At 42.1% G+C, this 13,810-nt stretch overlaps 1 protein-coding gene across 2 annotated transcripts in view; it reads right to left on the bottom strand.

Annotated features, from left to right (window-relative positions):
- UVRAG (UV radiation resistance associated) overlaps positions 1 to 13,810 on the bottom strand; it is a 93,888-nt gene that overhangs the window by 56,319 nt on the left and 23,759 nt on the right. For both annotated transcript variants that reach the window (XM_066990017.1, XM_066990018.1), the window contains exon 6: positions 10,321 to 10,406. In XM_066990017.1, coding sequence (XP_066846118.1) covers positions 10,321 to 10,406 — 86 coding nt within the window. The remainder of the gene's footprint in view (positions 1 to 10,320; positions 10,407 to 13,810) is intronic.

Below are 13,810 nucleotides of genomic sequence, written 5' to 3' on the forward strand. Positions count from 1 at the left end.
TTCAACACTAATTTTCCGCATATTGTTTCCATTTCTAGCCTGAGCGCACGTCCAAAGCTACGGGCTGAAGTTAGCACAGTCTGTGCCTTGAGTGCAATCCGCCTGGGTTTAGTAATCGACAGCTCCGAGCCAACCGATGGCATAACCTGCGTGCTATCAGCCAAGGCAGGATTCTTCCTACATCGTTTAAGAGGGATTTTTAGTATTATTGTTATTAAAATTAGCACTTACACAGCACTTTAAGAGCTAATTCTGAGCTTCGAGAGGCCACTGCTGGCCCGCTATCAAATTTCCCTCAGTGGTCAGGAAAGCCAAGCCAGTTACAGCAGAAATGCAGGTCTTTTTAAAGAGAGCTTAGCCAACAGTGTCGTCATTCTGCGCCTGCAGGCTGTTCTGGTGTCCCTGCAGCAGCTCACGGCCATGGTCAGCCAGCAGCAGAGTCAGAGGGACATAACAGTGGCAGATTTACTGCTGTAGCTTGGGGCCCCGAAAGCTGCTGCGTAATTGTCCAAGCTCAGGTGAGTCCCACGCTGCTGCCTGGGGAAGCTCTGAAATCAAAGCAAACGTTAAAATTCCTTGCAGGGGGAGGCCACCCTAATCTAGTTTGGCGGCGAAGCTGTCATTCTGCTTCTATTCCCATATCACATCTTTCTGAGATGAGGGAGACTATGATGAAAGCAAAAACGCTCCCTTCCTTTGGGAGTTTAAGAGACGGGGGGATGGATACCAAAACATCAGCCATGTACTGTAATCTAAGACCAGCAAATTCTGCATCCCTAATTGATCTAACAAGAACCTGCAGGCAAAAATTCAACATCTACCCTCATCGCTTCCTAGTTCCCCAGTTGATGAAATATGGGCTAATCAGGGTATTTCTTCAACGCTTTTCAAGTCCAAAAGAAGTGTTTCCTCTTCCCCCCAAAAAGCTACTCTTTACCTTGGCTGTAAGATTTGAAACATTTTTAGCATACAACGCCCTGCCAAGAAAAAGCTGAGTAATTTCATATCTTTGAACATCTTTAGGGTTGGATTTATTGGTCTGGCAGTCGATTCTACTTGGGTACTGACTTGGAAAAAGCAAGTTGCCAAGTTTAGGACTTCTTCACTGTTACATGACTTCTTTGCAATAACACCCTTGTCTTGTTTGCACAATAATGTGGTTTTCCCAGCTTCCCAAGGAAGGGGTCTGACACGATTTTACAGCTCAGGAACATGCTCTAACACCACATTTGCTCTCTTTCAGCTTGCAACAAGCTCGAGGCAATGTTTAAAGCTTCAGCTGAACCGCTTTCCTTTAGGACACTGCTGTATCCTCTTGTAAGCAAGGTATTCCTCTCGGTCGTGAATTGTTCTGCTGATTTACTGCTTTACATAGCAAGTTCTTTCCTGGCTACAATCTTGAAAAAACAAAAGCTGGAGTCCTGTGATAGTTGTGCTTATTAAGCTAACATAAGTTTATATTCACATTAATCAAAAAGTCTCAGCTTTATTAGACATTTGATACTCTGCTTCGTAGTTCTATCATACACTCCAAGTATCTCTTTGCTTCCATCAGACATCTGGGTTTCTCGTGTACAAAACTTTAAGCCATAAATACATCAATTAATTACAGCAGTCACATACTACGGCTACTTCTCACAAGAAGAAATAAATGCCTGTAGTCCCATTTGCCAGAACAACCTTGGTTCACAATGAGCCTAAATTTAAACTGAGAGTTATTACCAAGGATTTCGAAAACTGAGCAGAACACTTCTGGCGATGAGCAAGATGCAGGATCCTGGAAGTACAATACCCAATCCTATCATTAAAAAAAGCCAGGACTTTCCTAATAAATACAAAAAATTGAATGTTAACTTTTTATATCAGTCCAGAAATTATATTATAGGGAATGCCAGCCAGCTATAGCATAGATTTTTTTACATAGCCCCTTAAACCATCATTTGCTACATCTACTTTCCCACAAGAAAAATTTTCCTGATTTATTTCATATACTCCCTTTCCCCACTTCCCTCAGAAACCTACTCCTACAGTTTGTCAAAAGCAGATGGAGGATGAGAGAAGACAGTAGGGAGTAAACAGAGAAAAAAATGCGAGTCTGACTCACTCACTGATGGCATTAAACCTCTACAGCAGTCAGTGCAGGAAGGAACTCACAGAAGACCAAGCTTTTGAAGCAGAGATACTTTCCATCGCCCTTTCAAACAGCTATGAATTGACTTACGTAGGTAGGACAAACTTTCTGAATAATCAAGTTCATATGGACACTATAATAGTGAATGCTTTGAGCTATCTGCAAATGGAGAAGACAACGAAAAAGCTACATCCATCGGACCAGCAGCAGGGGAGGTCCTGACCTTCAGCAGAGGAACATTTGAAGGAGCTGGCTAGCATATAGATCACCCTCAATACATACGGGGCATGAGCAGAAAAGGAGAAAGTCTTGAAGCGAAGCATGAACATCCAGAAATGAAGTCACAAAGCCTGAGATGTCTCCAGTCCTCTTATTCCAATTCACAGGATGGATTTCCAACTTGTTCTTTTTATTCAAAGAACAAATGTAATTGTGACAAATAATGTAGAAAGTTTTTTTTTTTCCTTTATACTCATGCTTATTGGTTTGTGTTTACAGAAACCTCATTGCCAGGGCAACAGACAGGATCACGTTCAAGATGCTGCACATGGCAGAAAGGTAAATCACATGCAAATACAGATTTTCTAAGGGCATAAATATATAAAGATGATTCCTACCAGAAGGACAGTGATGCTGGCAGAATCCTGCTGGCTTTTGCTGACATGTATCTTGCCAACAAATCTTAATATAAGTTTCAACTCTAGCTCCAAGGCAGTAAACAAGCCTAAGACTACAGTTCACTGCACAAGTGAAAAAGATGCATTAATTTAGGTTTAATAGATTACAGCCTCCACCCAAAAAGGGAAACAGCTGCTATCAAGTTGTGTTCTTCCAGATGCAGTCCACAAGCCTGATAAGGTGTTTGCAACAGCTGAGCACAGGCCTTACCCACTGGAGGGGGAAGGAGAAACCCCAGTCAATATTCAGGTGACTCCTTTCTTCGAGCTGCATATTGCTGTGCTTCTTCTGGAAGCCATCCCCAAACTCTGATAAATCAAAGTTTAATTTCAAGAAGTACAGTACTCTGGGGCTGAAGTAGAAGAGATCTGCCACCAAGAGGCAGAGGGATGGTCCTAACTCTTACAGGAGCATCTGCCACTTCTTCGTCACGAGTGCATTGCTCCTACCCACTGGGTTTTTGGTTATCAGAGTGAGCATTTTTAATCCTTTTACTTGTTCTCAAAGTGTAGTAAAGACCTTCCTCGAGGCGGTTATGTATTGAGGCACGCATTCATTGCAATTTTTGCCCAGGGTGACAGATAAAGAACTTAGCTTACCATTCTTACAGCCATACTCAGAATAAAGTTGTAACTCAACTAAGGAAGAGTTCCCAGTGCAACTGTTCACAAAATCCTCCTTCTTAGACACTTTCAGAAAGTTACTTAGGTGTGACATGCTCTGTTTTTCAGCAACTCTAGTAAAGCTGTAACAGAGATGAGGACTGGGCTATGACTTCTGATCTAATTGAACTGTTTCACTTCACTGATACCATCTTTTACATGCCATCAAAAAAGAAGAAGAAAGCTATTTCTTAAGTTCTGCACGGCTCTGTGTAATTTCTCTCCAAAACAGTGCTCTCAGACTGAATTTCATCAGAAGCTAGCAACATCCCTATCCCACTCACACTGAAGATCTGCTACTGTAGGGGTGTTTTATTCCGCATGGCGCATTAGGAAAGCTGAAGATAAGACCAACAGCAGAGGAAGGCTACCGACTCTCCATTTATGTTCAAATCTCTTGTGCTTCATGGACTGTTTCAACTTGCGGCGACCCACGCTGTTCTCTCCTACAAATTTTGGCAAAAGTCAGGCTTGTAAATTGGCTCTTCTGATGACTGACTAGCCTCAGTGTCCAGATAGCTTAGCACCACACCAGTAAAATGCCTGGGAACTGATTTCTCTGAAAGTCTGCTTCTACAGATCAAAATCCCCAAGAAGCCTCTCAAAAATTCTGCTCCCTCTTTCCTTCTCCATCACTACTTCCCAGGAAGACGCCACCCTGCGACTCCAACCCACGTGATTTTTAAGCCAGAAGAGATCACACTCGTTGCACTGTTCATCCACTTCAGTACTGCTTATTAAAGTACACAGAGGCACTCGAGAGGTCCAATTACAGTTCCTATTTATTTAGGCTGGCCTTAAGCCACCTGGGTTTTCACGTCCAAAGCCAAGGGGATGCCTGCCTGGTCTTGGCTGCCTACACAGTATGGACAGCCAAATCTTCCAGGTGGAGAGCTTTCCCAGTTAGAAACATCAAGTCTGGCCATCGCAGAAAAACCACCGCACTTATCACTAGTAACGGCATGTTTTAGGGGATGAACCTACTGATTTAAGAGCACAAGTCAGGCTAAGAGGAACCCCACAACCCACACCACACTTGGAAGAATATTTCCACATCTGCTGGGAAGGGGTGATGGCAGCAGCAACATGACAGCGTGCAAGCCTGCAGCGTGAGCCAGCAATTTGGTTACTGAGAGACTCCCAGTGTCTTGTTCTAGCTTTTCTGTACAAGCATCAAGCTGCTGATGTGCCGCCCTCCTAGATGTGGCACTGCTCCTACCACATGACACCCAGAAGCGCAACATTTAGAAAGGTTTTAGAAAGGTTTTGGCAAGGGCTCTGACTTGGGATCCTTCTCTAAGACAGAGAAGGAAAAAGCTTGAAACAAGAGACTTAATTCTCAATGCATTCAAAATGCAGAAAATCTTCCTTACCTCTCCTTACTCTGCATCTACCAATATCCTAAGCAAAGAGCTGCTCATTACTTCTGCCCGGGCAGAACGGCAGAGGCTAGAGATGGAAACCTACCTGCTGCACAGCTCCACTGTCAGAGTGGAGTCAGAGAAGCTGGGAGCTGTTTTCTTCCCGTTTTTCTTCATTTTCACCTCACCAGAAGTTCAAAATTGCTGCTTACAGCACCTATACAACTGCAAAGTCTGGTTGAGCAGCTGGCTTGTCAGGACAGGACGCTTCTGCATTGCTCACGACTTGCCTCGTGCATCTCCTTGGCTGGAAAGAAGCCAATGCCCCCGTGACACACCTTAGCACCAAGCACTTCCAGCACAGGAAGGCCTCCCTCACTCCATCATTCCTTCCCCACTCACAGAGCTTATGAAAAACAGCCTCAAGCTTAGCATAGTTTCCAGCTAAAAATAGCTGCCCAAAGTCAATTACCACGTTTAGCATGTGCAATTCCACAGACTCTGTGGTTTCTGAGAAACTCCTCTCAGCTACTAATGAGTTTTTCAACACTGTAACTGCTTACATGGGCTGCGCGCTTCGTCTCTTTACTCCTAGATTCAGGGATTAACTTGCATAAGGCTTCTGTTAGTTAAGGCCACTGCTAAAGGCAGAAGAATCTAAACACCAAGCAGTATGTTTGTTAAAAAGCTTCTTTCCTAAGCTAGGTAGACCCAAACAAAACCTGATTTTATATGGAGTCCTGATATTTCAGTCTTGATCTCTTAAGGTAGTTGATTTTACAAGCATCCCCAGATTTCAGCCTGCTGACAAACACTGCCTAGCTTCGTGTTCCTCAATTCTCTTCAGCCCTAAGTCATGCATTCTTCTTTAATTTAAGTTACCTTCTTTAAATTAAGTTACATTTCAAACAGCAAATCCTGAAACAAAGCCTGTCACTTCCAGCAAATCCCTGAACTATGACAGATCCTGAGAAGTACGATGAGAATATTTAAGACACTGAGGTGGAAGACAATTCGTAACAACTCCTATTTCTACTTGTCATGTATCAACATGACCGTGCTCTATACTGCATAGCTGTGCATTTGACTCCAAGAAAAATGTGGTTCATGCAGGTTTCTTTGAGCCCCTAACCAGAAAAGTAATAATTAGTTCATAGCTCAGAAGTCAAGCTCTGCCCCTACTCAGGGCAATGTCTTGTCACTGGCCAGCTTGGGCCACTTAACGTCAGCAAACCTGGGCCATCAGTGCTGTGACATGAAATACAGGGCAATTGTTCACTAGGTGGTACGCCCTTCTTGGATAAATCCTTTCTGGGACACTGCAACCAGACTTACTCTCTTATCAGCAGAGCTGTGAGAAGCTGTTTTGTTTAATGAAGGCACAACTTACGTGCTCTCTGGAGTTTCTCTTCTTCCTCTAGGTCAAATGCACGTCACAGTAGCAGCAGAAGCCCTTTTACACCCTAGTAGGCTCATTTAAATCAACATCAGCTAGGTTAGATGATATTATTAACGTTCCAGCAGTCGCCCGGAGCTGCTGTTTTACACACATCTCCAACGCTGATGTGGTACTAACCTCAGATTTTTCTTTTTATTATTTCTACAACCTTTTTCATTTTATTTTGAGCAAAAAATACAGCTAAAGTGTTTCCAATTTGCTCTAACTAGCTTGCCAAATAGCAAAAACACGCCATCACGTCTGCTGAAGGAATGGTTAAAGCCAGAGACTCACCAAATGGTTTGGATTGGAAGGGATCTTAAAGATCATCTAATTCTAACCCCTTGCCCCCCAGCCCCACCCAGCCTGGCCTTGGGCACTGCCAGGGCTGGGGCACCCCCAGCTCCTCTGGGCAGCCTGGGCCAGGGCCTCAGCGCCCTCAGAGAGAAAGAGGTTTTGTCTGGAGAGAAGAATATAGGAAGGAAAACCACGAAGGGACAAGTTTCACTAGTCTTTCCATCACTCTTTGTGTCGTACTGAACTTGAGAGGATTTCATACACTCACATATTTAAAGGCATAAATACTACCAGAAGCTCAACTGCCTTAAGTGTCACAATACCATGAAAAAACTGATGTAGAAAAAGTCATGTTTTGTATTCTATTTAGGAACTGAAGTAAAATTTTAACATACAAGACTGTCTTTTCTTTAGTGATTTGCCAGCATATCCCATCCTCTCAATACCACTTAATACTGGAAGGTCTATTTTGAAAAATGAAAGGAAAAAAAAGGAGAGAAAACTCAGTGAATACTAAATATAAATCTATTCCCTTTAGTACTGCAAATGTGCCGAGAGCTTGATTATGGAGACATGTCCAGAACATGACCTCAGATGTATTTGGCCCGTCCTGAGTGTTATGTGAAAGGTGAAATGTGTTTCTGTATAACCTTATTAGTACCACCTACACAATATTTAGAAAGCCTTTAAGTGACCTCTTTTTTTAGGAAATAGGACAATATGGCCAAGGGGGGAAAAAATATCAAAATTTTAGCTTTCCAGTTGGGGTGGTTAATTTTTGTTCGTTAGCCTTTTTAAGACAAACAACTGGAAGAACATTCGTCATCTCCATATGGCATGAGCAACTTGTTAGCTGCTCTATGGTTGCCTGAGGTTCTTGTCCCTGCCCCAAAACATGAAAGCTCATGAGCTACAGGGGTGCTGAGAACTTCCTCATGTAAATCTGAGCTGTCTGGGTATTTAAACTTTTCCTCTTGCTTAATTAACTTGTAAACCCATATAATTAAGCATCTGAGCACACAGGCACCATTTTAATCTAACACTCAAGTTTTTCTACTGTTCACACTCTGGCATTCCTAATTGATTTTTTTTTTAATCAACGTAATCAGAGCCAAGCATATGCTTTTCATAAAGGCATGTTCACAAGCTTCCTAAGTTTTAGCTATTCACTTCAACTGAGAACTAAAAAATAATTTCTTCCCCAAAAAGCAGTTTTGACAGCTGATGGAGACAAAGTCCTCATTTTGCAGTCTGTAAGAGGTAAGGGCTGGACTAGAACATGGTCGCAGTCTTCATGTCATACAGCTGAGCACAGTGGCTACCTGGCAGCATGGTTCCTTCAGAATAACTCAGATGTGGATACCACCAGCACCGGGACCTGCTTCCTTCTGTGAGAAGTAAGAAAAGCCAGGACAAGCTGCTCTTCACATTCACAATCTCACAAAAACGTTACGAAACCGCATGTGCAACTTGTGAGTTTTTACTACAAATACACCGTATCACGAGCAAGTCTTCAAAACGTGGGATTTATGCGACCAGATGCAAACCTTTACAGTGTAGACACAGCCCTGTTCTCTTTACAGCCAATGGACAGAAGCAGGCAGACAGCAATTCGTTTCCTCCCAAAGTGCACGTCCTGTCCAATGACTCACAACTCAAATTATGCCTGTCCCTCTCTTCTGGTTGTAAGAGGAACATGCTCATAAGAAAACTACCTTTGGAAAGAGTTCACAAGCTAGTTACTCAAGTCTGGACTCCTGGAGGAGGCAACAAACCGGACTGCGTGGTAAGAGAAAAAGCACATCTGACAAGAAGAGACTAGAGATCATTAGAAAGTAGTAAATGCTATCACCAGGCTTCTGAAATAGGTGTCGAGGGTAAGCAAGGGTGGAGAAAGTGTACCTGTAAAAAAAAAAAAGCTCAGTTAACGTGACAGATGAGAAGGGAATTCAGGACTACATAGAGGGAGGATCTCTCTTCCATTCCCAAAGAACTTTCCCAGCTAGGAAGGAAACAGGCAGAGAAATAGCACCTACGTAAGGCCGTAAGTTAGAAATTTCAACTTTTCCTGGAACTAGACAATGCAGTATATACTCCTTGATAAGACACGTAGAATCCACTGAAATATAAATATCACGCCTGGTGTTGAAGACTGGAAAAAAAAGTTCCTTTTAGGACAAGACAAAATAAAGGAGTTCCTCTTAGTTCAGAGGCAGAGCTAAACAGGAGCTACACCCAACAGCACACCTAGAAACTGCAGGAGTGCAACTGGACTCTCACTTCCCCAGGCCTGATCAAAGCACACAGCTCCGCTAATCAGGTTTCAGAACAGCACTGAGGAGCACCCAGCAAGGGAAGCTTTAGCAGAGCTGACATCTTCATGTCCTGTCAGCTTTATGACAAACACTTTCAGAAAAGTTCACATTTGACAGGGCTCCAGTTGGTCAAGTTCATGACCAGCTGGTATAAGAGTGAATGTTTTTTTCATTTGTGCTTCACTCTACAAAGAAATGTAAAGGAAACAGGGAAAATATTCGTGAACAAAACAATCAGGCTGACCAGCATACATTTTCTTCTTTCCTCTTAACAAAAATGTAACGTTAGGTACTATAAAAGTTCTCTCCCAATGGATTGTGTCTGAGTGTAACCAGAACTTCCTAACATGCCCCCTGGTTGTTTTCCACTAGAAGTAAAGACAAACTAAAGACTGCCTTCTAAATGTCTAAGTGTTTTACAGAATCAAGAAAAAGCACATTTAGATTTTAAGAGAACTTATAAGACACTGACTTCTGAATAAGCGATCTAGAGTCAACTTTTCCTCCCACTTTCTTCACTATAGAATTAGGGCTACTGCTTCACGCAGGCAACAGTGACACCTAACGTTAGCACTACCAAATGACAATTTCTACAACTGATAAAACCAAATACGACTTCTGAAAACGTATCACACATTTGCTTCTAAAAGTTTTCATTTGTAACATACCTACTGTTATTACTCCAGAACTGGAGTTTGCAAACTGTCCTGTAAGATGCCTTTTAAACAACCTACTGCTCAAACCCAACCTACTTACAGTTTTTAAACCCTGTTACACTTCCCCACAGCTAACGTTCTTGAACAGCTATAATTAAAACAGATCTGAAAAAGGATGTTGCGTTTACATTCATACCAACCTTTCATGTTTTTCACCAGAGAGCCAGCTAAGGACAAACAAGAGTGCAGTTACCATACCTGTCCTGTACTATACACCCCAGGATAACTGCTTCCTCACTAAGCAGTTCTGTTCTGGATTACGAGAGATTATGGAAAATGTAAATTCAGTTCAGGGGTTCAACAGAAAAAAATAGTCTTTATTGTATAGCTATCGTATAAACTATAGCGTCATTCAAGCTGCTTTGAACAAGGTGCTTCTTTTCATTATTTTATTTAAATCAGTTTTTGTTTTGTTGAGGAACACAGAGTAAGGGCTTTCCAGAGAGGTTCCCTAACAAAGAAGCTTTCTGATATCAAGATCTGTGAGGCAGTTCCTGGGCCAGCTCTAGGTCAGTGTGCTCAAGTGTCCACTGGCAGTAGCCTATAGGATACCAAGAAACACACATCAAGGCTCATCTTCTCACCACTAGTTGTAAACCCACGCTATCTAAATAGCTCCTTGGCACATTCCAGTCCAGAATTTTATTTAAGTATTTGGAAAGGCTCCTTCCACACGCCCAAGTAAGTTAAAATGTCATGCAGAATATTCTCAAAAATCTTACCTAAGCAAAGAGAAGACATCGTAAGAGTTACGAACACAGTTCTGATCCACTTGGAGAAGACTATTCTTCAGGGCACCTGAGTGATCCTTAAGGCAAAGAAAAAAAAATGGGAATTTAGAAATCAAAAATGTTTCCATCTGGACCAAAAGCATGCACTTTGATAACAAATGACCTTGCATTTAATGCATTTTATATCTGTCTTCATACAAGTTTACATACTGTTGGTAGAAGCAATTGAAGAAGGCAACAGCAGCAGCCCAAGTCTGGCCTACAAGAACACTTACCTATAAAATCATAGGTCGGTAGCATATTTGTCTGTGTTCTAGACACAGAACTTTAACTTTGTAATCCATTACTGCATGAAGTCATTTTATATGCAGGATGTGATTTACAGCACTGCCATTCTTCAGAGTTGAAAGCCCATTCCACATTCAGCACCGCGCCAGAGATGCACAAGACCATTAGATAAAGTCCTCTTCTTCACTCATGCTTCCACGTGTTTAAAAGATCAAAGCAATCTGAAGCTTTGAAAGACGTGAACCGGTTTCTGGAAGTTACAAACACCCTGTGTCATCCCTAGGAGACCAGAGCCTACGTTCTGCACTAGAAGCGTGACACCAATACAGGCCAAGAGCCGTTCTTTACGTCACAAGGGTCCAATATCGTACTTTGCCACGTCAGGCATAGCCACACAAATTCCATGAAATGCCACAAACTCTCAGAACTGGTTCTTCACATGACAAAGTGAATTCTAACTAGGTCAAACGAGCCAGCAGCATTGCCAGAGACTTAACGGATTGCAGAAAGAAGGCATTATTCAAGCATATGAAGCAGCCCCAGGTGGTACACATGATCAGCAAGCATGGTGATACGGATGTGCTCTGATATGACTGCAACAACCCCTACCTACGTATATTTTACCTGCCTCAACAGGCTGTTTCCATTTCAAGATGTTGAAATGCAGAGTCACATGTCAACATCTACTGACAACCGCATTAGCCACAGGCCACGCAGCTGACATGACTTCCCACCAAAAATAAGGCTCTACTTAAATAAATCAGGAGATCTATACGCTACGTATGAATCATATTGCAATAGAGGCACCGTATCAGCACTGCCTCAGCTCCTCAATCCCATTCCCAAGATGCTGGATTGATCTTAAATGCTGAAATCCATACATATATCCCCTAAAAAATCCCCAAAAGAAAGACACCTTAAACCCTGATTCAGCTAGGATGGTGGAAAACTGAGAACATTTTATATCATGAAGTCTATCTCATTTCATCAAACACTGCCTTCAGAAAGTGAGGCATGGCATTTTTTGGAGAAAACATGGAGTGGCCTAGAAGTTGCTGGGAGAAGAAAAGAACTCCAAGCAGCTGCATGTTTTAGCCTCTCCTTCTGCTGTAAGACTGTACTGAAAAACGCCCAACAAAGCAGATACAGAGTGGTCTATACAAACTATTCTACCTTGAGGAAATTCACAGAAGATGCAAAGGCAAGGTTTCAAACTTAGTTATCACAGAGGCTTACCCTTTAGAAGTGGAGTTTGTCTACTTTTCTGCTGCAATATTTATTACAGATACAGGCATGCCTATTTGTAAACACACATAAAAGCCTTGCTTCTGTAAACTGGCCAGGATCTAGCTGTTAAATATAGCCTGTGCAGCCTCTACCTGTACTGATGTAGGCCACGTGCTGTAGAGACAGATCACGCAGAGAGAGAGATCAGCTTTTCAAAGGTCTTACTGCTTGACTGCTGGAAAATGTAGCTACAGCTCAGTGTCCCTGGACTATAACTTACTGTTCTGTCTATCCCTGAGCACAGCCAAATGGTTCGAGTTATGGGGAGCTGTACAGACTAGCTCTTGCTTTATTTCTTTAAGGAACCAACAGAAAGTTGGTCAAAGTAAAAGCTTTACCTGCTTCCCTAAATGCACTTTCTGAGACGATATCACCGCAGGAGAGAGGGGAAGTCTTATAGGCTAGCAACAGTAAACACAAAATGGTTGAAAATTTTTGAAAGCCAGGAAGACACTGAGGAAAAGAGGAAGAAAAAGCTGGTTCTAGGAAAGCCAGTATAGCACCTAGACCTTACTTTGTTAAAGCTGGCCGAAAACCAGTGCTACACACAAACATTGTCTCAGATAAAACCAGAAGATTCAAAAGAATGCTTAAGGGTCTGGAATACTTTAAATCCAGGCTGACAGCTTCAAAGATCTGAAACTCACAACTATTTCTTATTCAGATGTTGGTCCAGCTCAAGCAAATCCTGACAGTTTCTCTGCATGATTATGAGGGAGAATGAAACCAATAATGAACAAGTGTTTTAACGGTCCCATATCAGAACCAAAGGAAACGGGAAAGCAGGAAAGGAGGACATGGCTGTTGCAAAAGAAACAATCTACTGAAGTCTTCTACCAAAATCACTGCACGATTTACTATGAAATAAAAAAATCTTGAACAAACACAGAAGTTGGAGGTACAATTAAGTGAGAAGTCAAATGTGATTAAGGTCAAAGCTTATTTGCTCGCAATAGCTGCTCTGACCTTCAGCACACATTCATTTACACAACCTCATTGTAAATGCCAGGAGTTATATGAGCTCTGAGAGATACCTACAGGGAAGAAGTAAAACCCTTCAGGGCTCAGAAGGCACACGGAAAGGCTTTTGTAACCTTATTTCCCAACCTTTTTCTCACTGTGGTCCAAGTATCCAGCGTTACAAGAAAACAACAGCTTGATTAAGAACATTACCCACGGAAAGTGTTTGTTTTCTCTTTGGGTACCAGGAATAGCTATGTTGCTGCTGGACAGAAGAGATGGGAGAATGGTAAAATTCCAAATCTCTATTACCAAGGATACAGAATTTAAAGGCCTTCTGACATTCAGTGGGGAAAACAAGTAAAGAGTCAGTGATATTATTGTAACAATGAAAATATGGTTCTTTTATCCCGCTAACACAACAAACGCTACACTGTAAGTGCCTGGTTTACCTACAATTTCTCTACCAATTCTACTTTGCTCTTTAATAGGACAGGAGCTTCCTACAGGCAAGAATTCTGAGCACACACACACGTATTTTGGAGGTTACATTATAAAAAAAAGTGGGCTTGAAGGTTCTAAACCACTAAGGTGCATCACCTAGTGAAGACGTAACCTTCCTTTTTCACTTCAAAGTTAACAACTTAGCAACTACAGCATTCCTACATGAGCATGCTGCTCTTGCTGTTTGATTACCAGGGATGCATCCACCTGATCAATACATCTCCAGCATTAAAATAGCTGTGACAATGCTTGTTGTTCCTGTCCTACTTCAGACTGCTCTGATATTATTTTTTCCAGGCTCCCACCTCTCACTATAAATAAGTGGCTAACACAGCAAATAGGAACTTGTATTTTAGGATCCAGTGGTGCTCAGCAGTACCTCCATAGTGCTTTTTGAAACACTGAGTTCATAAAGTCTCCAGAATGTTTCAGTCAGCTTCTA

Source organism: Anser cygnoides, chromosome 1 (genome assembly GCF_040182565.1).
Source record: "Anser cygnoides isolate HZ-2024a breed goose chromosome 1, Taihu_goose_T2T_genome, whole genome shotgun sequence".
Taxonomy (NCBI): Eukaryota; Metazoa; Chordata; class Aves; order Anseriformes; family Anatidae; genus Anser; species Anser cygnoides.